This window comes from Phoenix dactylifera, chromosome 17 (assembly GCF_009389715.1).
Source record: "Phoenix dactylifera cultivar Barhee BC4 chromosome 17, palm_55x_up_171113_PBpolish2nd_filt_p, whole genome shotgun sequence".
Taxonomy (NCBI): domain Eukaryota; kingdom Viridiplantae; phylum Streptophyta; class Magnoliopsida; order Arecales; family Arecaceae; genus Phoenix; species Phoenix dactylifera.
The window spans coordinates 12,167,072-12,193,979 of record NC_052408.1 but is presented as its reverse complement, the minus strand read 5'-3'; the positions used below and the strand labels follow the sequence as shown (position 1 = coordinate 12,193,979).

The 26,908-nt window shown below is 45.2% G+C and overlaps 3 protein-coding genes and 1 non-coding gene across 4 annotated transcripts; all 4 read right to left on the bottom strand.

Moving 5' to 3' along the window:
- Positions 1 to 1,080: 1,080 nt before the first annotated feature.
- On the bottom strand, positions 1,081 to 7,653 carry LOC103701168. Its single transcript, XM_039115054.1, has 6 exons — positions 7,373 to 7,653; positions 6,140 to 6,298; positions 5,835 to 5,914; positions 3,161 to 4,909; positions 2,894 to 3,059; positions 1,081 to 1,984 (listed from the first exon to the last, which is right to left on the bottom strand). The coding sequence occupies exons 2-6, from the start codon at positions 6,216 to 6,218 to the stop codon at positions 1,365 to 1,367; spliced, it is 2,694 nt and encodes an 897-aa protein (XP_038970982.1). The 5' UTR covers positions 6,219 to 6,298; positions 7,373 to 7,653; the 3' UTR covers positions 1,081 to 1,364.
- Positions 7,654 to 11,206: 3,553 nt separating this feature from the next.
- On the bottom strand, positions 11,207 to 11,278 carry TRNAT-CGU. Its single transcript has one exon. It is a non-coding gene; the product is annotated as a tRNA-Thr (tRNA).
- A 4,895-nt stretch (positions 11,279 to 16,173) lies between these two features.
- On the bottom strand, positions 16,174 to 17,855 carry LOC103701106 (HMG1/2-like protein). Its single transcript, XM_008783080.4, has 8 exons — positions 17,697 to 17,855; positions 17,544 to 17,601; positions 17,336 to 17,449; positions 17,174 to 17,231; positions 17,041 to 17,085; positions 16,831 to 16,911; positions 16,626 to 16,724; positions 16,174 to 16,533 (listed from the first exon to the last, which is right to left on the bottom strand). The coding sequence occupies exons 2-8, from the start codon at positions 17,591 to 17,593 to the stop codon at positions 16,513 to 16,515; spliced, it is 468 nt and encodes a 155-aa protein (XP_008781302.1). The 5' UTR covers positions 17,594 to 17,601; positions 17,697 to 17,855; the 3' UTR covers positions 16,174 to 16,512.
- On the bottom strand, positions 16,711 to 19,989 carry LOC120104299 (mitogen-activated protein kinase kinase 5-like). The gene is made up of 8 exons (XM_039115223.1): positions 19,916 to 19,989; positions 19,479 to 19,546; positions 17,697 to 19,269; positions 17,544 to 17,601; positions 17,174 to 17,449; positions 17,041 to 17,085; positions 16,831 to 16,911; positions 16,711 to 16,724 (listed from the first exon to the last, which is right to left on the bottom strand). The coding sequence occupies exons 1-3, from the start codon at positions 19,987 to 19,989 to the stop codon at positions 18,104 to 18,106; spliced, it is 1,308 nt and encodes a 435-aa protein (XP_038971151.1). The 3' UTR covers positions 16,711 to 16,724; positions 16,831 to 16,911; positions 17,041 to 17,085; positions 17,174 to 17,449; positions 17,544 to 17,601; positions 17,697 to 18,103.
- Positions 19,990 to 26,908: the final 6,919 nt, after the last annotated feature.

Sequence of the window (26,908 nt, the reverse complement as noted above, 5' to 3'; positions counted from 1 at the left end):
CTTTGGAATATGGATTAAATATATAAAATATATCTGAAAGTACATCGCCAACTCTATACTGGAATCTGATATCATGCTACTAAAGTCAGACAAGAGTACGAACTATTAGTACTGCCTAATGAAGAAGGGAGGGAAAAAAGAAAAAGAAAAAAAAAAGGTTTATGGATATCACGACTGAGATAGTTGAAAGATTTCCAAGATCTATTCAATTGAAAAAGAAATCAAAGTTATCATTATACACTTAAGCAAATCATTTCAAGATTAATTTGTCGAAGTGTGTTCAGGTTCAAAGCTCGGAGCTGAACAAAGATTTGGTGTAACAGAAGTCCAGGATAAAAGATCAGAAAAATACTCAGTAGGATGATTATGATGGTGATTAGAAAGTACGAAAACTTATGACAAGATCACAAGTATCTAGCGGTGGTTGGGTTTGATAAATCCATAATTTCTTGTATGATCATAAAGAAATTCACCTTGACAAAAAAATCAAGCCAGGGTACAAGTGTGCCACAAGATAGAAAGAAGCAAGTTAGATTTTGATTTCAAAACCTCAATATTAAGAAGCTTATTTTCATGTTATCAAAATTGTGACAGACAAATAATGACAGCCACTGACAGAGGTGATACTCAAGTTTTAAACAACTAAAACAATAGCAGAAGAGTTTTCCATGCTACAGATCTTTAGTGGAATACATGGAACAAAATTCAAAGCATATGCTCACTAATGCATAAGCCCTACTTTTCCCATCTAACTTCACAAATATCTTAAAAAAAAAAAAAAACGAAGGGAGCAAGATAGAGGTGGCCATGGTAAGAGAAGTTCTTGACAGTACGAGGTTTCATGTTGCTTGCTAAGTATGAAGGATTTTAAATAAAGTGGAGTATTTTTTTGGAAAAGATCTAGATAAGTTTAAGACAGGATGGATTGTAGATAAATATGTCAAGAAAAAAAAAGAAAAAAAGAAGAATGACAAAAGAAAAGAATGACAAACAGACGATACCTGGGAGATCAAAGTGCAGTCCCCCTAATATCCAACAGTAAAGAAGACAGTTCCATTGGCAACAACAATTCTGTCAGCCTTGCCTCAACCAAACAAATCAGTTATTTCATATCATTATTAGGTGCTGATTATGTTTAAATAAATAGAAAATATGGTTACAAGTATTCTCCACATCATGTACGCTTTTGTGAAGCACTGACATACTCACTCGTCATTTACATTCAGGGACACACAAGTTCTCACAAGCATTTCATACATTAATCATGTCTCATATGCCACATTGCTTCAACTTCGCATCCCCCAACCATCACATGCATAGATGAACATGATTTCATGCAGAGAACTACCTTGTTTCACAAGCCACTAGAAGCACATATCCCGCACAACATCATCAATCAATTCCCTTAAAATCACCAACTCAATCTCCCTCCCTACAACATCGATGTCCTCGCACAACATAGTAGACCAAGTAGTCATCCTTACATCCCGTGCCACCATGCTATCTATAGTGTGTGGTTCATGCATTGAAGGATTTGTATGTCTCTGGATCTGATGCCACAGGTCATCCAACAATTTTTTCCCCTGTGGCACCTCAGCAGGATCTAGGACCCATCTCTTGAACCTAGAGCTGTTCATTGGAATCCCTAAAACACTTGGCAATGCCTCATTCACTAAATCAAATAACATTTTATTTCCTATATTGTTATCACCATGATGTAGGAGAGAAACCCCAGTATCCACCTTCCCGTACTTACTGTAAGCTTCTTCCACTTGCTCAAACACCTTATCAGAGATTGGGTTTATCACAGAATCCCACTTTGAAAATGCTTGATCAGAGGGCTTTCCATTATACAAACCAACAGCAACAAGGATATCTTTTAAATAAGCCTTATCCTTACTTTCTGTCTCTAGTGTTTCATCATCATAAGGTTGTTCGTTTGTTGCCACTGCTTCAGATTCATAATTCTCTGAAAGACTCGGCTCTGGCAAACATAGAACACAAAAAGTCAAAAACATATATACATCATAAGAATTGACATGTTCTGTTTGTGACAAAGCAAGAAAGCAAGAAAGTTACTGCCGAGCAAGGAATTTTATCAACAAGGATGTGTGAATTTAATAAGACAGCAAATAGTGCCTTTTCCTTGTCACTCCCATTAAATTTATATAGCGCACTCTCCGTTCAATGTTATTCCTTCTCTTCTGGCAAGCAGTAAAATGTGATCCATTTGTGACAAGAAACAACAGATTTGAAGAAAACATGGAATCTTCAGATTATGCATGTCTACAGGGAGGCCAATAGGGCCGCGGACTGGGTGGCTACGTACGTGGTCAACCACTCTGCGGACATCATTTGGGTAGGGAAGAGTGAGATGCCTAGTGCGCTCCGAGATATACTGTATTTTGACTTTCTTGGATGTATCGGTATCATATTTGTATGAATCATCCGTTCTAGCGAAAAAAAAGAAAAAGAAAAAGAAAAAGAAAATATGGAATCTTTGGCAGCGATATTTTTAAGCGAATAAAACTAATCATGCCAAAAATACATTTTGTCTCCATGCAGGTCCAAAGTACAGGCTTGGAACGTCTTCCAAACTTCAAGCAGATAGGACGACTTTAATGATGAGAAGCATTTAGTACAAATCCATGCACGCATGTTACTCATCTCAATAAGTGTGAAGCCACTGGAAAGGTTGACATTGAAAGTAATCAATGATCATGTTAGTATATCAAGAATGCTGAATTCATTTGACAATGCCCTTTGTTTGAGAGTGAGTTTTCAAAAGCATGTCAAATGCACAGGAACGTGAAACAAAAAATATTGCAAGTTTTCATGCAGGCACGCAAGGTATACCAACAGGGCTTTAATCAAATATTATGATCTTTCCTACCTGGAAGATTACAGCTTATGTCTCCTGAGCTGCGTGGAGAAGGGTGATATTCAATAAGAGGCACCTCCAGTGGGGATACTGGACTTGGGCTATCTGGCTGACAAAATTCATCATGCAAACTGCTGGATGTGGATGCGGGACTTGGTGGCACCTCAGTAGAGTTATCCTGAGGCCAAAAGATTTAATGAGGGAAAAGATAAGAACTGCATCAGCTTGTTACCTCATATAGCTAATAGCAGAATGGATTCATTTGATCATATAACTTGCCTGTGTAATGCCAGAACATGAAGTAGCTGAGGGTGCAGTTGTAACTGCATTCACAATATCAAATTCACTTGCATTTGATTCCTTCAACAACTGGGTCGTCTTCCCAAATAACCTACCTTTAAGAATGATGTTCTGTTTCAAATTTGAAACTCTGCCTTTGAGATTGAAACCATCTTTCCTGTTTCTCCTCACTTCAGCTGAAGTATGTTCAGACACTTCATGCTTCCTACGGATCTGTGCACCAGTCAGTATATGCTGGTCCTCCAGGAGAAGCTTCCCAAAAGCAGTCCCAGATGCTGGAGCAGATAAAGATCTAATAAGGTTTCGTGATGACGCTGCTTCAGCATCAAATGCCATGCTGATTTCTTGTTCGCGTCTATATATTGGTTCATGCATAGTTTGCTTGTCCTCATAATAATCCATATACCTGTCCATCTTTGAAAATTCAGGCATTGATTTTAGTCTTGCCTTGTCTTTAACCAAGAGGGAAGCTCCAGACCTTCCATTATTAGCCACAGGTTTCTCTAAATCAATTTCATTTTTCAGGATATTCTTCAATCTCTCTGATAGGATTTTCCTTGTGTCTCTTTTGATGAGCTCCGACGAATCTGGTCCATTGTTCTGAACTTCACTTTTATATGATCTTGTAGATTCTGATCGCTTTAGTGTCGTCCCATTGTCTCTAGTTACACTTTCTCTAATTTGTTTCGCTATATCACGAGCAATTTGTTTTGGATCAGTTGACCTTTCATTAGAGAGCACTTTAGTACCACTCCCTCTGATGGTAGTACTAGTTCTAGCCTTCCCTTGCATTTCATATCTGAGCCTTTCTTTTACCTCTTCAAGAAAATCTTCCATACTGCAATCCTTTTGAAACATTGCAGACGAGCCAACCCATGACTCATCAAAACCCTCATTTATTTCAGAACTAGGCTTCAAAATCACTATCCTTGTGGGTGAACAAGATCTCTCCTGTTTTCCTTCAATCCTAGCTACCGCTGAGTATTCAAAAGCATTAGTTTTTGCTCCATTTCTAATAACCATGTCATCCTTTATGTTAATCTGATGGTGCTGCCTCGTAAATCTGCAGTTTGGTAGGGCAATTCCTTGTGGTGCAGCCATCTTTAATTTATCTGTTAAAACAAACTCATTGGATTCCACAGGCTTTTTTTGGGATGAATTTCTCTTAGCTTCCAGATATCTCGCCATTCTTCCTTTGTTTAGATTTTCCTGTGCAAGTAAGCGCTCATCCATCCCTTCTGAAAGGTTATGCTTCAGTTGAAGGGCCCCTGTATGTTCCCACATCTTGGATGCTTGCCATGCCTCAAATTCTTTCTTAAATTTCTGCAGTAGCTCTTCTTGGGGGTGTTCGCGTAGATGCGGTTTTGGCAGTCTTAGGCATTTGGTGATTTGGTTACAATCTTGCTTATTGCCAAATGGAAGCAATATTTGATCAGTTTGTTTGCAGGGAACTGAACTAGGATAAGTATGGTAAATTGAACTACTTTCCATGGCCTTCTTTCTTGCTACATCATTTCTAAAATTTTCTATTTTCCATTCCTTGGCATGGATTTTGGGATTCACATCTGTTGATATTGTGTCCATGCCCATCAAACGGGCAACAACACTCGGGGCATTCTGTCTATGATTTCTTCGGTTAGACATCTCCTCATCGATCAACTTCTTCATAGGGGTTCCCTTACGACTGTAATTCATTTTTGTGGAGTGCTGCTTCACCTGACAGGAATACTGATATTCCAAGGTATCTAAGTAAACAAGACTACTTTGTTCTTAAAGATATGAAATCTGTAGATAAAATATATTTGACTATGAAAAGCAGCTTTAGAAGAATTCCCTTGGAAAATAAAAGAAAAAATAAAAAAGGTTAAGAATAAAATATTTTTCTTCCGCCGCTACTAACATCAAGGCACCTAACTAGCAGGATTCCTAGTTACTCCTCTTGAATTATCACCATCCTGAAAAGGCATAAACTTAGACCACAGCCATGAAGCATGGGAGCAGAGTGATATGCAGAAATAAATTTTGTTATACGCCGCTAAGAATCCTACAATATCGATCGATGATATAAAATTTACAAGAACAACTGGATGTCCAGAAATGACAGAAAATTATTGCATCGTGATAAATACCAAATGTATTCTGCCAATAGTCAAAAAAAGCAAGATGAGATGGTGAGAAATACCAATGACAGCACTTACCAGCTCATTTGGATGTCTAACTAATATATGCCAACAAAAGTCTTTAAAAGAAGGTCTCTTCCTATTATTACACCATGTTCAGTAAAGAATAAGCAGACTCATTGGTAATCAGATCATACTATTTTTCAATTTGTTTGATCAGAAAAAGCATCCGACACGGAACAAGCAGAAAAGCCTACTTTTGAATTGTAAATCTGAGCCAATGGCTAGTGACAAAGCTCTTGCATGCGATTATCATGCAACGAATACCTTGAAAGTGATAAAACAAATTGTACAGGGCACAGTTATTTTCCATTTTCCAGAATATGTGCAACTTTTGAGAAAGTGAAAGAAAAAGTTAATTCAAAATATCAATAGGCAGCTTCTATGTAATAATCCAAATTATATCTGAAAATCCAGAATCTCAGAAAGTCATATGGTTCTTTGTTTTTTAATATCAGGATTAAACAGCTTACCGGAATGTTCTCATGAATGACATGATTAATTCGAGATACTTCAATAGGCAACTCTAAGCTGTTTCGAGGAGCTTCAAAACCTACAAAAAATGCAAAATCACTATCACAACATCTGCAAGCTGAGGGAATAAACACCAATCATCATAGACGGTAATAGGAGAAAATGTCCTAAACATGACATCAAATAATTATGTGTTCTCTTTGGAATTATCTTTTCTAATTTCAGGTGGAATTCATCATAACAGCATTAACATTAACATAACAAACACACTTAATTAAATGAATTTGCTAGTTGCAGTCCTCACCGTCACCGTATCTCTTATGTGCAAACCTTCGAGATGTGCCAGCCTGATTGAAATCAAAAATTTGTGTTATGCCCCCCATGGAGCCTGGATGCTACCCAAATAAGCTGATCAAGCTCTCAAGCATCAACCCTAAATATCGCCTAGGGTTTACTCTATAAGCTGCAAGAAACATTTGGGTTTTAAGAAAACAAAATCAGGGAACAAACATAAATCAATCATTAAAGGACTTGAAATCATAAATTAAGCTCCCACAATTATGAAGGTTCATCTTTGGTTGTCAAATCATGCAGTGAATAATTAGGATACAACTACTTGCAGTGATTGCTAGGTGCTCAAATTTCTACATGAATTCATATTAACAAGGATAGCTTTGAACAAGTATATAGGTTTTCAGAAAGAATATTCCTACATTTTAATATGAAAAGTAATCAAAACCGTGAGACGGATGACAAAAGTGAGATCAATGGATAATATATTTTCCAGAATTTTGTTTTACACAAAGGAAAACTTGCAACTCAAACGAATGGAAAACCACGGACCCAGCTTACTCTTCTTTCTCAGACAGCGGCTGTGCTCAAAAAGCAATGACCAATCGACAAGAGCTTGGAGAGATACAGACAGGAAAAAATTCTAAAATGAAAGTACAATGAAGTCAGAATGATTGCTAACTCTGCTGCTTAGCCTCAAGAATGTCGACGAAGGACAAGCTCCAAAGGCAACGACTTGAATGACAAAACACTGGGAAGTATAATAAGGCAATCCAGTCTTTGCTCTTATAACAATCACTTGATTCGAAAGGGAATTAAAAGTTATGCTGCTTAATCCAACATGAGACTTAAAAAACACAAATAGATCATCGAAAACATTTTATAAGAAACGGAACCACAAGATTTTTCCCAGACCATCTTGTGATTAAATCCATTTCCTTCCCTTAATAAAAAGATAGTTGGGAGATTTCAACAATCATCTTCTTGTCAAACTGAAAATTCCATGCAAGAAACCAACAATGGTAGAGCTAAGATAACAAAAGGAATTCAAGAATTTGATGACTCTTACACTGAAAAAAGAATGAAGAAACCAAAAAAAAAAAGAATCTTTGTGCTATAAGTCTAAAACTACAGCAGAGACATACAGATCAAAGAAACACATGATCTTGAGAGACAAAATTTGACACCACAAACTATAGAGTGGAAAAACAACACCAAATGTTCTTTGTTTCTTCAATGATCAAACCTTTATCACCAGAAGGAGAATTCCTTGCTAGCTCCGCCTTGGCGCCTGAGAAAGATTGTGAAGAAGGGAAGCGGAGGAGACAGCCAGGGCTTCTTCTGGCTTGAAACCCGAAAGGTGGTGGAAATACTGAGCTTTTTGAAGAAGAATCCATGCGAAGTGAGGGATAAAAAACAAAGAATGCGAAAAAAAGAGAATCGGCCGTCAAAAAAATAAAAAAATAAAAACTTCCGTTTTTTTTCCTTCTATCTTACTCCGGCCTTTTAACCTCCCCTGTGATGAAGCTATGCTGAGAAAATGGAAACGAAAACGGAAAGCCGTTTCCCTGAATACTTCTTTTTGTGTGGGAATGAGCAAAGTAGGAATAAAGCCTAGCAGAATATTATACCAGCCAAGCAGATAAAAGTAGAACTGACAAGTGATGCCAGTAACAATTCTCCCTGTTTTTTTTCATACGAGTCGGAATCTTCCACAGTCCAATCCCACCCAAGCTTGAGTTAGAGAGGTGTCAGGTCTGAGATCATGAATCATTCATGAATGGTGTAATAACCGAAGCATATATAATGTTAGATTCGTGCTATTATGCTGATCACAAACAGCCAAATAGAAACACAAAATTGCTATTTAAAGGGGAATAACAATTCCTATTCTGTTTGTTCTTATTCTCTCACCAAATGTGATTGATTTTGCCGTTTCCCTTGCCGTTTCTATAATCTGATTTTATTTTTCAATTAATAAAGCTAAGGTACAGCTCACGCGGGAGAGGTGGTTGGTTGGTTGGTTGGTCGTTGCTTTTCCGCACCGAGTCTTTCCATTTGGCGCCATTTTTTATATATCAAGTTCCATCGTTTGGGTCCATTATAAAAACTGGGTTTCATCTAAGCTCGCTGGAGGTTTTGAATGCTTACTGGCAGATCAACGATGATTCTAAATTTATTCTATCCAAAAAAATAATGTGAATGTGCGTGTGATCCTTCCAATCGATGTAGCAGCATAGAATTAGATGTGCAATGAATGGGTGGAAAAGATGTATGCATACAAAAAAAAAAAAAAAAAGGATAATGATCGTGCTTTCGATGTGTGTCAAACAGCTAGATGATTATATCACGTACTGAGCACCAGAAAGCTGTCACAACTTAGGATCTCATCCAAAAAAAAGCTAATCGAAAGGTATTTTTGGAGTTCCTTAGTCCTATATAAGTATTTAAGATCTTTTCGATGAATAATCAATATAGAACTAAGTATACACCCTAGCCTAATAGGATGATCCAACCCAAAAGAACATAGAATTAGTCCCGTGAAAGAAGAGGAAGCAATGGTGCTTAACCTATTCCACTAGCCATCTTAACTCATGTTCTAAGTTCAGACAACAAGAGGGATGTGGCTCTAGGATGCTATCCTACTTGACCCTTCCACGTCCTCTCCTCTTTGGGAGAAGAATTGAGGAAGGACTGAGATTTTTTCAGCTGTTGTGGAAGGCCAGAAAGGCCAACTTGCTAGTTAGAGTACTCCAATCCAAGACGGCAGATTGTTTTTTTTTTTTTTTTGAAGTAAAAGTTCATTTTGGCAAGAAAGAGTTTGTCAAATACTAAGCTTGGCCAGTAGAATGCCAACCAAACTATTTAATATTAAAAATGACTATGCCATCATAAATATGTATCTTTCATGACCTTGTGTTTTGTTTTTTGGTTGATTCATGGCCTTGTTAAGTAGCTGTTGTAAGCTGTTACAGAATTTATAATAGTTGCTCCAACAATTTTTTCTTCTGAAAAATAACATAGATAGCATGATTTGCTATTCCATAAAATCTTCGAACTCTGACTGTCGACACATAATATTGATGACCAAGTCATACAAAGCTTGGTGTTTGTGCTGTCACGTTTGCCATCCATCAGCATACAATTTCAATGGTTAAGAAGCTTTGATCAGCCTAATGGCCTTTGAAGTCCATCCATGCTCTTATTTCAAAGAGAACTTGTCATTAAGACAGGTATGCAAGATTAAAGAAAAAAAAAAGAAGATAGACACGTTGAATTAAAGTTTAAGAAAGAAGGGGTCCATGAGTTAATATGATCGATTCGGCTATCTCTATGATGAAAAGTATATATAAAGCCCAATTTCTTTTCAAGGCTTGAGCCTTTAAAAGTCTTTTAGGTAAATGTGGCCCATGGGTCAGGCTGGAGCAAGAAGAATGGCCTTGACTCTTGACTCTTGAAGGGGTGGAATCACTTTAGAAAGGAGAAAAGGAACCCAAACAGGGGGGCCATTGTGAAGTCACATGGTAGGGACATGGCTCAAGTAAAAAGGGGTCTTAACTTTGATTTGTTAGCAACTTATCATAAGCAGCAGCAAATTAAGAAAGAACAAACCAGCCGAGTTTGATGCCCATGGAGTCCAACCTCTCTTTATTAAATGTTGTTCTCCACAGGGACCTTTTGATGACCACTTGAGACTGTGAAGGACTTGATCTTATCTTGTGCTCAAAAAATCTGAAGCAAGGGTTTTTGTGTGTTGTAAAGGATGGTTGGGAAGAGTGCAGCCTATTGGCAAGGTGCATGTCATCAAAGGACCTCTCTGTTTGATCTCTTTTTTCTTCTTTTTTCTTTGCCACCTTCACCTCTAATGATTTTTAGAGAGTACTCACCATGTGACTGTTAGCTAAAGCTTCATGAAGTTTAGAACTATCTCTCTCTCTCTCTCTTTGAGCCATAATGATGGCATGCGGTGAGCATCACGTTCTCCTACATCAAGAGAAAATTATTTTTCAAAACAATCATGTTTACATTTGGCAGAAAATATTCTAATTGATTTACAACAAAAGTTTTATGCTATTATATCTTTCAAATTTATCTCGCCATGCCTTACGTTCAAGTTCATAAGTAGCTTTGTTTGAGTGACTAGGTTTATACTGGCTAGGTTTTTTTTTTTTAAGATAAGTTAGTTAGGTTATGAACATGGAGGAACGGCTAAAGAAGAGAAATATTAGAGAATCGAAAGGAAGAAATTTAATTAGGAAAATTCATTGGGAGAATTGGTAGGAAGAATAAGAGAAAAAATTGTAATTATGAAATCATCAACAAAAGGAAAGGAGTATTGCCAGTTTGCTCACTCTACAAACTCAAAACTTAATATAGAGAGCCATTAGCGGGGACTAGTGAAATAGTTATTTGCTTGCACAATTTCTCATGTTACCTACTCACACGGATTAACCAATGTGTAAATCCATTTGTACATTTTGACAAACATAAAGATATTTATAGTTGATTATCAATACCGAAAAGATCAATTGCTCTTCAAAACAATTGTTGTTGAAGTTATGCTTCACATATGTTCATAGCTTTTCTCTTTATAATACTGGCCGATTCAGTAAACCTAGTCTTATATGACTGTGCTTGCACTGGTTTAACAAAAAATTAACCTAAGCTAACCCATATTTCCAATCAAATCAGACCGAGCGATAATTTTTTTTGGTTCAATATTAGGCTGGAAAACGTTGATCTCATTGAAAACCGGGCTGCTGATGTTTGAGCAATCCAACCCAAAAACTAATCACAAGATAAGGATGCCAGCCCAAATCAGAACATGTCCTGAGCCTACCTGATCTGGCCCGGCATAAGTTGTGTTTTGGATTCAAAACGTTTGGCCTTTATTTGACTGGGTTGGGTCGACTTGGGCATCTTGTTGTTTGGCTTGGGCTGGAGTTGGCCCAACTCACAAAGTTGCACCCATGTCTCATGTTAGGTAAATAAAAAAAAAAAAGAAGTAGAAGAGATTGACTCGACTCAGCGAACTTGGAACGAGTTAACACGGTTCGGCAAAAACTATTCCAAGCAATGAAGCTCCCGGCGAGGATCGAACTCGCGACCTTTCGCTTACGAAGCGAACGCACTACCACTATGCTACGGAAGCAGGCACGCGACCGTAGTGAATATAACCATTATAAATAATAATTTCTTTGCACTGTTCCTTACCCAAAGTATCTTAGTATATCCGTGAACGGTTGGGGCATGATTTCCGATTAGAATAGGATCTTAAGGTGCATTCTGGAACATGAATATCAAACATGATATTTACCGAGCGTATCGAGTTATATTCTAAAGATAAGCCCCTGCTTAGCTTTTCAAAGTATTTTCTCGAGCTCCATTAGAATTTATTTTTTGTTGCATTTGTAGCTATGAAGATAGTACATTAATATGAATTTGGCTGTCAGGAAAAGAAATGTGAGTGCTTCTATTGCTCCATTGCTATTTAAGCTGAGAACAGGAGATAGGGAATGAGCTATATATGAAGTGAATTCTCTGCTTGTGAAGTTCAAAGATTCTCTCATGGTGTTCCTATGATGTAACTATAGACTTCTGTTTGATTCTCTTCTGCACTGCTCTTTAGCTATAGCCTCAGACCAATGAGCAAATAGTGTCGAATTAGCATTGCAATTTCTTCTGGAATCTGGCCAGCTCCCTCTACCAAGGAACTTATCCTGGGTTCTTGTGTTCTTTCAGGCTATAATACAGATAACATCAAAGTATTAGATCTTGTGGTTACCGGCAGCATAGAGTTACTTTACAAACCATCATAAATTAGACAAATTGAGTTGCAAATAGAACACGAGCACATGGAGCCAAACAAAAAAGAAGTCTTCAGAGAGAATGTTCAACATGCAGCTCGATGCGAACATGATCTCTGGTGGCATCCTTGTTTCTTGCATCAAGTGCGAACAACCCAGCATTTGGAATATTACAAGTAGCTGAAATTGGTACAAGTTTAGAACGCTTAGAGGAGAAAAATGAAAAAGATATGCATTAGAGCAGTCTCAATGTTGCAGAGAATGGTATCGAATGTGCCCAATAAATAAAAAAATGTCCCATGACCAGCTTTTGGTCATGTTGATATTGTCCATTAAAGAACAGAATGTGTCGGTACATCAATTCAGTGGCATTACCAAAAGATAGCAGATATCTTTTAGTGTCTGACAATTCAATCTCCAAAAATCCAACATTGAGACCACTCCATAAAATACAAATGCATGAATATATTAGTAATGAATGAATAAATTAACAATTAGATTCAGCTGGCCAAGCAGTGGTACTGTTCACTATAAATTTCTGCTTCATGTCATCATACTAGAAGGAGAAGAAAAGGGCATCTCGTTTCAGTAAAAGCATGTGAACAATGAAGGATGAAACCATTTGGAACTTAAAACTATTTGAGTTAAATTACATCCATTTGCGCTATGTTGTCCTTGGATATTGATATCCCAAAAGGTTTCGGAAAGTGTAGACATGCATGTCATGCATGTCTACACTTCAGGACACCATTTTTACGATGGCTAGTGCTCATGCATGTCATGCTGTCCAAATCCAGAAGTTTTTTTCTCTTTTTTTTTTGGAGGAAAAGGAGGCAATGGAAGAAAAAGAATATACTCGCGCACAAAGCAATAAAATTCTGCAGGTAAAGACAACTTCCAGGTAGAAGATTTCTAGTCCGGCAACTACCAGGGCTTACAAGAAGGAGAAAGTTCAGTAGCAACCAAGAGTTTAGAGATCGCACCGAAGAAGGGATAAAAGCAACAGCACAGCCCAGCAAAAGGACTTGGAGATTCTCCAACTTAAGAAGTCGGCTGTCTGAGTCGCCTGTCGGCGAATCCAAAAGTAGCTAAATCCTTATGATCTCAAAGTGTATACCAGTCATTAAAGAGATGAATGACTTTGAAAATAATGGCAGAAGGCAAAGAGCAGCGTCTGAGAAAAATACGAGCATTTCGTTCTTGCCAACAGCTCCATATAACAGCAGCAATTAGCATAAGAATAACAGGCTTTAATTCCTTTGAAAAATGTTTTTTTTTCCTCAATTTTAGGCAGACGTCCTGAAGGTCTCCTTTAGGGAGCAGGACTCCAAGAGATGACTCCCAACAGATGTGTGACTGATTCCACAGGGCAGTTGCAGAGGCTGCACCCCCCTCCATAGATTTACCCAGTTTCTATGACAACCTCTCTCTTGTTTAGTTTGTTCATAAGGTTTAGCCAAAGACAACATCTTACTTTTGGAGGGGCTTTGATCTTCCACCATGAGAGACAAATATCATTTGACACCCCTCGAATTAATGAAGCAATAAAGAGAAGAGATCAAGACACCTGAAACATTTATCAGTCAATTGATGGAATCCTGAATTGCACCCAGCTGAAATCCCTCAAGAAAAGCTTTTAACTGCTCAAGCTCCCTTTGAGCTACAATGGAAAGAGTTGAAGGGCATTTGAAACTCCATGAAATAGACCTGATATTGAAAAAAATTTCTCCAAAAGTGTTGGCACTCTAGATTTCAGAAATCTTAAACTATGAAGATATGAGGATAATATAGCTACATATATGATCATGCACTGGATACCAAAGAAACAACGCTGCTGAAGCTATATTAAGCTATAGTGCTCTTCGTAAAGCATTATTCCGAATCATTCACATGCAGCAGGACTGGTGTGGCAGTTGCAATTTAAGGAGCTGAAAACAAATAAAAAAGGCAAAAAAGGGAAGGAAAACGGGCATTAGAGGATGTAAGCTTGCACCTCCATAATCAATGTATATGATGTATTGTGAAAGGTCTTGCTGTGTTGACAAGTAATTGGTTGTGAAGGAAACTAAATGTGCAAGACTTGCAAAGGCACCATGCATATATGGTGAATGTATAAGAGATCATTTAATTAAGCTTATACTAATGCCCATAACTTAGCTTCTAAAGAAGAAGAAAAAGATATCATAAATTGTATAAATGAACATCATGTAACAAGAATTAAGCAGGCTGAAATGACCCAGTTCATCAAGGATGAAATGCCATGTGCACTCTTTTGATTTGACATCATGGCACACATTTAAATATATTGATAAAAGGACCACTCTCATTCTTTTTCCGGACATTCCGAAACATTACATTGCGGTACATTACATACGGACCTAAACAACATTTTCAAAATGATGTTTGAGATGATCATATTAAGAGTAGATTTCCAAAACAATTGATGTTGAAATCTTTGACATCATAGTGAAATAACATTAACATCTAGATGCCTTCAGACAACCTCCAAGAATATTATTTTCACGACATTCATAAACAGGTGGCAGTGTTTGAATCTCAAATTAATACCATAACGAACAAAATTTGTAACTTATATATGTGATTTTTTGGTAAATGTATATTATATTTGTTGAGGCTTATTCCAGTAGCTGTTACTTTCATCATGCAGTTGATGATGATACAAAAATTTCTATCATAATCATGAAGTAATATCAGGAATAAATTTCTTTTCCAGAGAAGATGAAATGTTCGCAGAACAATGACAGCATGCCAGAGACTGCCTTATGTTGGTTTTCACCTTCAGATGGAAATTATCTGAATCTGATTAGAAGCATGCAATCACTATATTGGATGGCATTCCTTATAACTCAGAAGGCTGTTTTCCGTTATTCCAGATCAAATTGTTGGTAATGAGTAATTTTGTCTGGTTAAGATTAATGCTAGATTTACACCATCCACCATATAAGAATGAAGTGCCACCGCCAGGTATAGTCACCTCCAGTTTGTGATTCAATTATCGAAAGCTCCATAATCCTACGTACCAAATTATTTCCTAATAAATTTGTTACATTTTAAAATAATCATTGCCAACCATTTTTATCTTATTGACACTTCAATATAGGTTTATAATTTAAAACATAGTAAACTCATGAACGCTAATACATGGCCAGAGCTGAGATGAGCTTCATTACCATTTAGCAATCATACGAGTCCCAAGAGCTCCCAGTCTTGATATTTTTCACCTTTAACTCCCGGTAGCACTTCTAGCGCATTTTCTTTGCCCATTGATCACTCCTAGTGCATTTTCTTGGTCATAACAACTGATGACTAAGCATTCAAAAGAATTCATCAGTCAGCTTATAATATCGGAGCTGAAACTCCAAAGCAGCTCTTAGAATAAAAAAATGTCAGCAGAAAAAGATACGTAAGAGTCAAACCTGTTTCACCCAAGATGGAACAAGAGTAATTATTGTCCAAATAAGCAACAAAACTTCCTTGATAACATAATTATTGATCTTAAGGAACGAGAAAGAACAGACCTTGGCATCATGCGGAAGTTTGCTGCTAAAACGATTTGAAGAGGAAAAGGCTACTAAGGGCATACCAAGTATGGACAACCCCACGTCGCCAAGAACGGAAAAGACACCCTCGTATCCACAAACTCCGCCACATGAGGAAATTATTAAAAAAAAAAAAGCCTGGCTTCCCGCGGCCACCCACTGTGCCTGTTTTTGATATGAACTTTAACGAGGAGACGAGAAAACGATGCGCGAACTTTAAAGGCCATGTGCGCTCAAAAGAGTAAACAGCACGAAATGTGACAGGGTACCAAATCAGAGACTTTCTTTAACAGATGCCTCCATTCCAGCGGCTCATGAGTGGAGACCGCTGCAGAGGTCGCATCTAATTAAGATGAAAGCAGGTACATTCGGTAAACCAAAACGATGGCTGGCTAGGAACCAGATACGTCCGATAAAGTTCAGAATCCCATTTCTTTCATCCCCAAGCTAGAGAACTCACACAGAAAAGACCAAGCCGCATTGCAAAGCTAGAGACATTCAATCAAGAGCTACACACCCACATACAATTATAAGTTCCCACTTAACTTCAAGGAGACCACGGTAATGCTTCAACTTATACGAATGTGGCTTGTATATTAATATAGAACAAACAACAATTCACTGCCAGAAATAACTTGACATTTTTCTAACCAAGTCATAGCATCACCAGACCATTCAAATACAGAAAAATAATTAGAACATTAAGCACGAATACTAGAGGGGAGCACAGAGTGATACATATATTGTACCAAAATCAGCTCAAGAGTTAGATGAACGTAGGTACAAGATGGTGATGGACGGCGGAGATGCGACCGTCCTGCGTCCAGCCGCACATCTCACAAAAGAGTACAGTTCCCCACTGTAACAAAAGTGACAAATTCTGATATCTACTTCTAGATTTTTTTTCCCCAAAAAGGAGTAAAAACAAAACGAGGGACAACCAAAAAAAAAAGGTAATAGAGGGGGAATCTTTAATGCGCGGTCCTTTGCTTCGCCTTCCACTATCGCCCTCCCACCACCTACTCCTCTTCCTCCTCTTCCTGCACCGAAAAAATGAAGGGTATAAATTAGAGGGAAAGAACAAATTACTGTCGGGTCCATTGAAATTTATCTCGGAAAAAAAAACCCTCACCCCTTCGCTCCCTTCTTCGTCATCCTCATCATCGTTCACCTCAGACTTGGACTTGTCGGATTCTTCTTCGTCATCGGCGTTTTTAGTTGGTCCCTCAGCCTATTTCACAAGAAAAGGGGGGTTTAATTGATTAACGAATTAATTAAAAACAAAAGAATTTGAGACATAAAATTATGATAATAAAAAAAATGATATGAATATGCACCGTTTTCTTATTGTAAGCGGCCATGTTCTTGGTGTATTCGGTCTTATACTTGTTTGCCTTGGCCACGTAGGGAGCCTTCTCCTGGAATTTTACAAACAGATCCGACGAAACAAATTTTATGAAAAAAAATTACTCAGGAAGACACCGACCTAATTTAGAGATCGGTCGTGACAGAATTATTGTTGATTTTTTTTGGGGAAAAATACTCACAGCCTCAGACAAGGATTTCCACTTATCACCTCCGGCTTTGCCAACCTATTATTTCAAAATCGAACAAAATAGGACCAAATTAAGAAGCGGAGAGATCTAGAGAAGGGGAAAAGAGAGCATATTTGATACTTACCACAGAGACCAGCTTATTATTTGGGTTCTTTTCCTTGAACTGCTTCCGGAACTCCTCCCTGCCGTCGAAAATCCAATCCGAAGAGAAAGCATAAAGATATATTCGTCGGAGAAAGAGATCTATGCCTAGAAAAAGACAAATAGATTATAAATCGTAGGTCACATGAAGACAAAGAAGGCGCTTGGCGGCCTCTTCGGTTTGTTCGGGTCCTTCCCGGCCTTCGCCTTCTTCACCGTCTTCTTCGCCTTCTCCGCCCCCCTCCTCTTCATCGAAAGCCTAGAAAACAAAAACCAACCATCTCAGATCTCGAAACTCTAGATCGAAAACCCGAGCAAATAAGATCGAAATCGTTGGCGCAAAAGAAACGAACTTAGTGTCGGCCTTCTTCGACGTGTCGGCCTTCGACCTCCCACCTTTCATGGCGAAATCTGCAAGAAATTCGATCAGATCCGCGAGAAATCGTCGAAAACAAGCCCAAAACGGCAGAAATCGGTGGGGAAAGCGATGCAAAAAGGGGGCTTACCTTAGGGTTAGGGTTTCGTCGAGCGAGGCAGAAAAGGAAAGGACGAGGAGAGAGAGAGATGTCGTTCTAAGTGGCGATGGGATGAGATAAGGGAGGGCGTAGGCGTGGGGGGATAAGAAGGGGAGAGGAGGAAGGGGCGCGAGGGCGTGGGGGGAAATTAAAATCCAATGGACGGAGGGCGAAACGGTCTGGGAGTTTGGGCGGGATTTGAAATCTTTCCTCCACATCACCGATCCGTGTGATCGCCTCCCATTCGCTCCCTCTCGCTGTCTCTCTTCTCTGTGCTTCCCTTCTAGCCTTCGCCGCCCCTCTGTATACCAGGCTTGGAACGAGGTGGAGCCACGTGTCTACCATCGGATCTGGGCCCCGCTAGATCTCCACCACGCGTTGGTCTCTTATTGACAGAGTTACAAAATTGTCCCTGTGGATAACTCTTGATTCCGGCCGTTGATTCGGGAAAGGGAACATCGGATGGGCGGCGGGTGATGGGGAGTACCGTGGGTAGCATTCGGTGGTCCTGATGGGTGCAGGGGACAATTGGTGCAGTCCGTATCCGGTGTGGCCAGTGATGGGCATCGGGCCGTGCCGGGCCGGCCCGGCCCAGGCCCACTAGGCCACGGACTAAACGGGCCGTGCCTGGCCCGGCCCGCTTCGTTAGCGGGCCGTGTCGGGCACGGCCCGCTCAGCGAAAAACCGAAGCCCGGCCCGGCCCAAGGCCCGTGGATTGGCGGGCTGGGCTCAGCACGGCACGAGACGGGCCGTGCCAAGCACGGCCCGTAACGGGTCGAGACGGGAGGCCACATGAGGGAGACCCAGTCCCCCTGGCGGCCGATGTTCTCGTCGAAGGGGAAGCGGCCAAGGTAGAACTCGAGGATGCTGAGGCCGAAGCTCCAAATGTCGCCGGCGTAGCCGTTGTAGATGCCATAGTTGAGGTCGGTGTTGATGCGCTCGGGGCTCATATAGGCGACGGTCCCGACGGAGGAGTTGCAGGGGTCCATGGTCTGGGCGAGGATCCGACCGACGCCGAAGTCGGCGATCTTGACCTGGCGGGCGGAGTTGATGAGGAGGTTGGAGGGCTTGATGTCGCGGTGGACGATGCGCTGGCGGTGGAGGTAGGCCAATCCGGCAAGCACCTGGCGGGCGACGTGGGCGAGGAAGAGCTCGGAGGAGATGCGGCGGCCCTCGAGGGATCCCCCGTCCATGTACTCGAGGAGGATTTGGATCTCGCCGGCGTGGTCGTACATTCCGTGGCACCGGACGACGTACGGGTTATCGGCGGTGCGGAGGATCTCGATCTCATGGCAGATCTGTCGGCGGACGGCGTCCTCGTGGTTGCCGTAGATGATCTTGAGGGCGTAGATCCGTCCGGTGGGGCGCTGCCGGACCATCCAGACGGTGCCTCCGCTGCCGCTGCCGATGCGTCGGAGGCGCTCCAGGTCGGAGAGGACCGGGATCTGGGAGGATGCAGTGGGAGGGGTGGCGGAGGTGGGCGGCGGGAGTGGCAGTGGCATCGCGAGGGAAGCGTCCCGCTGGGGCAGGGGGAGGGTCAGGTCGGGCCGTGCCAGCCCAGGCCCTAATGGGCCATGCCGGGCTCGGCCCGCGGGCCAGAAAATGGCAACCCAGCACGGCCCCCTTTAATGGGCCGTGCCAGGCACGGCCCGATACTGTAGCACGCGGGCCGTGCCAGGCACGGCCCGGCCCAGTGCCTAACTCTAGGTGTGGCTTCTGTTTGGATTCCAAGTGGACATTTGATCGGTTTATATTGATATTTTTCATGCTAACCAGCGAGGCCATCGTCATCCTCCAATTTCAATTGCCTTGCATCAGGATGGACACTTATCCAATTTTGCCTATACAGATATACCCTTTTAGCCTTACTATTTCTGGAAAAATTTGTCCAATTTGGGCTAGTTATTTTAATCATTGATGTTGGATATGTTGCTGGAAATTGGACCCGGAGGCAATCTTCGGTCGAAGAGAGGGAGCGGATGTGAGTCCTCACGGTGGGGCGGTGGTCCGTCGGCGGGCGGCGTCCTCTGTCTGGGTGCCTGCACACGAACCGGTGGCCGGGTTTTCCGGCGCCGGCCCTCCGACGGTCAAGTCAGTGAGGGGGGCAAATAGTATGGAGAAGGAAGATAAACAGTGAATTTTTGGGGGTACCAATGTTTTCTCCTTCTTGAGAGGCCAAGGCTCCCTTTTATATGCGGGGGTCGGTTTACCTGTGATGTAACAGGGAGAGGCCGTAGTATGGCTCGGCATGTTGTTTAGGTCGGTGCTCGGTCAGGCGAATCATTGCACTGATGTTGGCGGTATGGCCGAGATCAGAGACTTATCATAGTCGACTAGACCCTGCTGGGTCGATTTGCCGTGGAGAGCTGGGGATCCGTAGATGTCAGGAGCCACGCGCATTTATTATGGAGTAAGCCGGAGATCCGCATTAATGGTGGAGTAAGCCGGAGATCCGCATTAATGGTGGAGTAAGCCGGAGATCCGCATTTATTGTTGAGTGTGCCAGAAGATTACAGCGGCCATGCGCAATAAATGCCGGAGGGATGTTAGAGTACGGTCCTCGGACATCGGGGTTTCTCTTAGGTCGGAGGTCTCGGGGTCGGTCGTCTCGTGGCCGAGCGTTCCGAGGTCGGACGCCGACTTCTGCTGTCCGGGGTCGGAGGTTGTACGGCTTCTCTGGGGCATTTATGTCATTTGGGGGGAAACTTTATTCCCCCCAACACTACCCCCCGACTTCCGAGTTCGAGCGGCTTGTGGGGCTCGGACGTGGGAAGTAAAATCTGTCACTAAGGTTGGGGGGAAGGTCTCGCCCGCCCCCTTGTGCTTTCCGGAGTCTTCATGGTGAGATATGCGCCCTCGTCTCGAGGCTGCTTTATTCGGTGAGCTAATGATGGGGCTCGTATCATCATGCTTCTTGAATCGCCAGGATCATTTTACGGCGGATTAATGAGGGGGGACCTCGAGCTCGTCGAGGCGATGTCTCGATTCCGTAATCGACGCTTCTGGCTCATTAATGAGTGTGCCGTTACGGGGTTTGAAACGGACACGCGGCGCGACCCGAGGTCGGACGCTTTCGATTTCATGTTACTGGATCATAATTCCGAAGAAGTGGAGGCCTCATCGGGGCTCCACGTGTCCCAGATCTTATTAAACGAGGGGAGCGGGGGTTACGTCCGCTCGTTCCTCAGGACGATTTGATTCTGTGGACCCATGATGAGGCCCCGAGATCCGATGGGACAACGCTTCGATTTCGTATCCGATTTATTAAACCGGAGTGAATACGGTGCCTCGGCTTCCGAGGTCGACACGTGGCGCAACTCGGTCGGGGGGATGAGAACCGACCCCGTCGATCTGGGCCGTCAGGGGGGTCCATATAAACCCCACGAGTCTGCCCTAAAGGTCTTGCTTGGCTGCCTCTTATTTTCGTCGTCTTTCCCCCCTGCTTCCTCCCTCAGCTGAATCTTGCTGGTGGTGCCCGGAGCGATTTTCGGCAATGTCCAGTAGGTTTTCTTCCTGTTTTCACTAGGGTTTTCTCTTTTTTCCTCCTCGTCAACTTCCATTTTCTACTCTTAATTTTTGCTCCACTATTCCGTGAGAATGGGTTCCAGTCCCGAAGAGGTTGGGTCGAGTCTGTCGGGAGAGGAGCTGGAGTTAATCCGCTCCCGCTTCTTCTTCCAGCCCGGGTTTCGCCTTGAAACCGCAGGGCCGGAAGACAGGGTGACGCAGCCGCCCCCAGGTCGGATCGCGGTCTACCGCGAGACACTTTGGGCGGGCCTGCGTTTTCCTGCCCATGAGTTCGTGATCGACTTACTGGCCGAGTACCAGCTCGTCCCGGCGCAGTTAGCTCCGAACTCATGGAGGACCATAATCGGGTTTTTATCCCTGTGCCTCGGGCACGGGATCCCGATTTCGGTAGGCCTTTTTCGTCGGTGTTTTCTGTTAAAGAAAAACCCGGCGGACGTAGGGTGGTTGTACTTCGCCTTTCGGGGCGGTATGTCACTCTTCCGGGGCGCCCCTTCCTCGATCCACGAGTGGAAGAGGAAGTTTTTCTTTCTGGCGTCTGTGGCGCCTTGGGGGTTTGAGCCGAGGTGGGGACACCCACGGCTGAAGGCCCTCAACAGACTCTCCGAGCCCACGGGGAGGGAGCTGAGGATCCTAGACTCTGTGCGAGCCCTCGGGAGGGGCAACGACCTGACCGAGCTCCTGCGGGAGGACGCCCTGGCGAGCGTGGGTCTGAGCTCGGCGCGCCCCGAGGGTAAGGGCGGCTACGTTATTTTCATTCTTTGTCTTTCGCTTTTACTGCCACTGGCCTGACACTTAACAAAATTTTTGATTTCAGATATTCCCCGTATGCCGACCAGTAACACGTCGCTTTTTTCCCGCCTGAGGAGGCGGGAGGCCGAGGCCGGGGGGGCTAATCCCCAGCCTCGGAGGAGGGCGAGGACAGACGGCGCTTCCTCGTCGGCCGGGACGAGTGGCCCCGAGGCGGGGGCCCCTGCGGCCGACCCGAGGCGGGAGCGGGTGGTCAGTGGTGCGGGCCCATCGGCCCCTCCTTGCCCTGCCCCCCTTGCCCGGCGGGGGGAATCGTCCGTGGCCCGGCCGCAGCAGCCAGGACCCGGGCCTGCCCGAGGCCCCGAGGCGAGCGGCTCCGGGACCTCGGGTTCGATCGTGCCGAGTTCTTCCCGAGCTTTCCGAGAAGAGTCGGTTGAGCCGGACTCTTCCATTCCTGAGGGGAGCTCGGCCTTTCAGGACGCCGAGGTCGCACGCTCCATGTTGCGGCGTGCAGTGCTTCCAGCGGACCGGGCCGTGTTCCGGAGGATTTCGCTGGAGGAGGTCGCCGGCAGTGCTTACTGCAGCACGGCCCGGGTAAGTTCCCTTCTTAATTTTCCGGAGTTATTAGCGTGCATACGTGCCTTTCAACTCACAATACCCTCGCTTCTTCTTTTTTTTTTTTTTCAGCATATTCTCGAGCTCGACACCATGGCGTTCCTCGCCCACGGGTATCGGGAAGAAGTTCGGCAGCTCGGCCAGCAGCTGGAGCCGGCCAAGAAAAGAATCGCCGAGCTAGAAGCGGTGTCGGCCGCTGCCGAGGCTCGGTGGGCGGCCACCGAGGCCGAGCGTCTTGCCGTGGTGGGGGCGCTTGAGGAGGAGAAGGCGGCTCACGCCATGACCAAGGCAACCATGCGCGGCACGGAGGCGCGCTTGGGGGAGGTCCAGGCCAGGGTCGCGGCCCTCGAGTATGAGGAGAGGGCCCTTCGCCTCCGACTCGAGCAACTTGAGGCCCGGGAGAGGAGGGCTCTCGAACGAGCCGAGCACGCCGTGGAGCTCTTCAAAGAGTCGCAAGAGTTCCGCGACATGTTGGAGGAGGAGACGGTCGACGGTTTCCTTCGAGGCTTCGAGAACTTCCGAGAGCAGGTGCGCCTGTACTGCCCTCAGTACGACTTCTCGACGGTCCGTCCGAGGGAGGACCGGGGCTGGGGGTCCGACGTGCGAGCCCTTCCCACCATCCTGACATCCGAGGCGGGAATATATGAGCAAGACCCCGCCGAGCCTTCGACGGGGGTAGCCGAGGCGGACGGTGTCATGGAGGTGGCTCTGGCGGCCGAGACGGACGCTGTCCCGGAGGTGGTGCCCGAAGCTCCTGCTCCCGACCCCGAGCCTGTTCCGGAGGAAGGTCTTGAGGTCATCAATGTGCCGGACGACCCCCCGGATGTGGCTCCCGCCGCTTAGGACTTAGCATATTTTTCTTTTCTTTTTCATTGTATCCGGGGTCGGCCCTTGAGCGGCCGACTTCCAATTTTGTAATTGGCCTTCCGGCCCTTTGTTAATGAAAAAGTATTTTTGCCATTCCGTGTTCATCTTTCCCTCTGTTGTCGTGACCGAGGCCAGGGCCTTAGCGAACCGCCTCGATGGCCTAGCTTTGCATTTTAATTTCCGGGCTGCTTAACGAAGTTGTCCTTCTTCCCGGGCTACGTCTTAGCCTTCTCGGGTTCCAGTCATCCCGACGAAGAGGAGCTCCGAGTCTTGAGTTTTTTAGAAAATTTCTCTAAGTCCTATAGCTCGGATTTGGGAGTCATGGAGGTCATTGCGTTTAGCCTTTAGGGGAGTCCCAAGGCATCGAGGTCGGGCCTTAGCCCTTTAACTAAGACCGGACTAGGTCTGTGCGTGCCGCTAATCGGGGAGTTTAGTCGGGTCTCCGAACTTAACTCCAAACCCCTCAGAGGGAGCGCGGGCCAATAGGCAGGTTATTACCGACGGTTTTCGTAGTTATTGTTCTCGGACTCTGCCGAGGCTTCGGTGAGCAAGGGTGGGTTTCCAGAGATTGCCTTGGTACCCGCGTTTGGCTGGCACATTCGTGGCCGGGACCACTTTTTCAGCCGGACGTAGGAGTTTACGTCGAAGAGCCGAGTTGGGCACTAATTTATGAAATCCTCTGTACCAGTTTCGGAGGCTTGACGAACGGTGCATGCATAATGTAATTAGGAGGTCGATCCTAAGCCGACCCGTTAGAGAGGCCCGACTTTGGGGCGAGATAAGGCTCCAACATTAAGATTCCGCTCAGCAATATGTAAATAAAATTTGACAAGGAGGGCGTCCAGTTGAATGTACCTCTTTCATTCTCAGAGTTATGCTTCGCATGGTGGAGTAGGCTGCTTCCCTTCCTCGTCGACCTGCGGAGTCATTTTTGACTTTAAGGGGGCTCGGGCTTCTCACGGACCCGACAGCACCCGCCGAGGTTGAGAGGGCTTGGGGAGACTTTATTGATTTGTAGCTCTTTGCGAGGTCGAGGGAGTTTGAGACCCTGTGGTCGGACCTCGGGGCACCTCAACTTTGGTCGAGGGGTCTTGTGTCAAGTCGGCGGGTCTGCGGACGCTTTGCTGACCTGTGGTACCTCCCGAAGTCGAGGGAGTCTGATTCTCTACGGTCGACCCTCGGGGCATCCCGACCTTAGTCGAGGGGGCGCTACGGGGGGCCGCGAAGGTACTACCCCGTTGTTGGTGATGAGCGCCACGGGAGGCCGCGAAGGTACTACCCCGTCTTTCCGAAGTGTCGAGGGGTCTGGGTACGCACTGTCGACACTCGGGGCATCTCGACCTTAGTCGAGGGATCGCTCGCTTCGGGGATCGGGGATCGTCGACCGCTCCTGGGGGTCCACTTCGTGGCGCCCCAGGTGGAGCCACCCTTTCCACCCCTCACGGCGCCTTCCCGAGGTCGAGGGAGTCTGGTTCTCTACGGTCGACCCTCGGGGCATCCCGACCTTAGTCGAGGGAGCGCTATGGGGGGGCGCGAAGGTACTACCCCATTGTTGGTGATGAGCGCCACGGGGGGCCGCGAAGGTACTACCCCGTCTTCCCGAAGTGTCGAGGGGTCTGGGTACGCACTGTCGACACTCGGGGCATCTCGACCTTAGTCGAGGGATCGCTCGCTTCGGGGATCGGGGATCGTCGACCGCTCCTGGGGGTCCACTTCGTGGCGCCCCAGGTGGAGCCACCCTTTCCACCCCTCACGGCGCCTTCCCGAGGTCGAGGGAGTCTGGTTCTCTACGATCGACCCTCGGGGCATCCCGACCTTAGTCGATGGGGCGCTACGGGGGGCCGCGAAGGTACTACCCCGTTGTTGGTGATGAGCGCCACGGGGGGCCGCGAAGGTACTACCCCGTCTTCCCGAAGTGTCGAGGGGTCTGGGCACGCACTGTCGACACTCGGGGCATCTCGGCCTAAGTCGAGGAATCCTGCTCCATTCCACGTCTCATCGTCTTGCGATTCTTCTCGAGGTCGAGGGAGTTTGGGACTCTACGGTCGAGCCTCGAGGCATCCCGATTTTGGCCGGGGAATCTGAGGATCACAGACGACCCAATATTAAAAGAGGATTACAGTTATCAAGGTGAGAGAAATATTTGCAGAAAAAGGAGCTGAGTCCATTGTCCTGATTGTTTTGAACCCCTTAGGGTTTCATTGGTAATACATCCGTAGATTCTCGGAGTTCCAGCTTCGTGGGATCAGAGTCCCCTCCAGGGACTTCAATTTGTACGCCCCTGGTCGTTGTACCCGGGCGATTTGATACGGCCCTTCCCAATTTGGGGCGAGCTTTCCTTGCTCGGTCGGTTGAGAAGCCTCGGCTCTCCTGAGGACGAGGTCCCCTACTTTGAAGAGCTTGGGCTTGACTCTGGAGTTGTAGTATTGGGCCGTTCGCTGTTGGTATCTCGCCATGCGAACCCGGGCGATCTCTCTCGTTTCTTCGACAAGGTCCAAGTTGCTCCTTAGCTGGGAAGAGTTGGTGTCGGGGTCGTAATGCTCCACTCTGGGAGAAGGCAGGCCGATCTCCAACGGGATGACGGCCTCAGTGCCGTATGCTAGGTTGAAGGGGGTCTCTCCCGTGGGTAGTCAGAACGTGGTCCGGTACGCCCAAAGGACATTGTACAAGTCCTCGACCCACTGTCCTTTGGACCGATCAAGCCTAGCTTTAAGTCCCTGCAAAATAGTTCGGTTAGTTACCTCAGTTTCCCCGTTTGTCTGGGGGTGAGCGACCGAGGTGAAACGGTGATCAATGCCGAGTTCAGAGCAAAATTTCCTGAAATGAACATTGTCAAATTGTCGACCATTGTCAGATATAAGGATACAGGGTAGTTCGAATCTGCAGATTATGGACTTCCACACGAAGTCCCGCATCTTTTGCTCGGTGATCCGGGCAACGGGTTCGGCCTCGACCCATTTGGTGAAGTAGTCGATGGAGACGACCAGGAACTTTCTCTGTCCGGTGGCCAGGGGAAAGGGCCCCAGGATGTCGATCCCCCATTGGGCAAACGGCCAGGGGGCGATGATGGAGGTCAGCAGAGCTGAAGGTCGGCACTGGATATTGGCGTTTCGTTGGCACCGATCGCACTTGCGGACGAAATCTGTTGCGTCCTTCTGGAGTGTGGGCCAGTAGTATCCCTGCCGCAGGATCTTATGGGCCAAGGCTCGACCCCCTAGGTGATTTCCGCAGATCCCTTCATGGACCTCTCGGAGGGCGTAGTCCGCCTCGGAGGGGCGGAGGCATCTGAGAAGGGGAGAAGTAAATGATTGTCGATAGAGTTTATTCTCGTACAAGACATACCGGGGAGCCTGGCGCTTGATTCGACGAGCCTCCGTCTCGTCATGAGGTAGGGTTCCGTCCTGAAGGTAGCAGATGAGCCCATCGATCCAACTTGGCTCGGAGTCGAC

What these genes read in the sequence shown, in the direction of transcription:
- LOC103701168 (XM_039115054.1), bottom strand. Translation starts at nt 6,218, where the DNA reads ATGGGGGGCATAACACAAATTTTTGATTTCAATCAGGCTGGCACATCT. An exon ending in TCATTCATGAGAACATTCCG is followed by an intron (nt 4,910 to 5,834) that starts GTAAGCTGTTTA and finishes TTGGAATATCAG; the next exon opens with TATTCCTGTCAGGTGAAGCA. An exon ending in CATGTTCTGGCATTACACAG is followed by an intron (nt 3,060 to 3,160) that starts GCAAGTTATATG and finishes TTTTGGCCTCAG; the next exon opens with GATAACTCTACTGAGGTGCC.
- LOC103701106 (XM_008783080.4), bottom strand. Translation starts at nt 17,593, where the DNA reads ATGAAAGGTGGGAGGTCGAAGGCCGACACGTCGAAGAAGGCCGACACT. An exon ending in GGAAATCCTTGTCTGAGGCT is followed by an intron (nt 16,912 to 17,040) that starts GTGAGTATTTTT and finishes GTAAAATTCCAG; the next exon opens with GAGAAGGCTCCCTACGTGGC. An exon ending in ACGAAGAAGGGAGCGAAGGG is followed by an intron (nt 16,534 to 16,625) that starts GTGAGGGTTTTT and finishes TTTTCGGTGCAG; the next exon opens with GAAGAGGAGGAAGAGGAGTA.
- LOC120104299 (XM_039115223.1), bottom strand. Translation starts at nt 19,989, where the DNA reads ATGATTCGCCTGACCGAGCACCGACCTAAACAACATGCCGAGCCATAC. An exon ending in CTCTCCCTGTTACATCACAG is followed by an intron (nt 19,547 to 19,915) that starts GTAAACCGACCC and finishes ATATCTGTATAG; the next exon opens with GCAAAATTGGATAAGTGTCC. An exon ending in GGATGACGATGGCCTCGCTG is followed by an intron (nt 19,270 to 19,478) that starts GTTAGCATGAAA and finishes ATGGCCCATTAG; the next exon opens with GGCCTGGGCTGGCACGGCCC.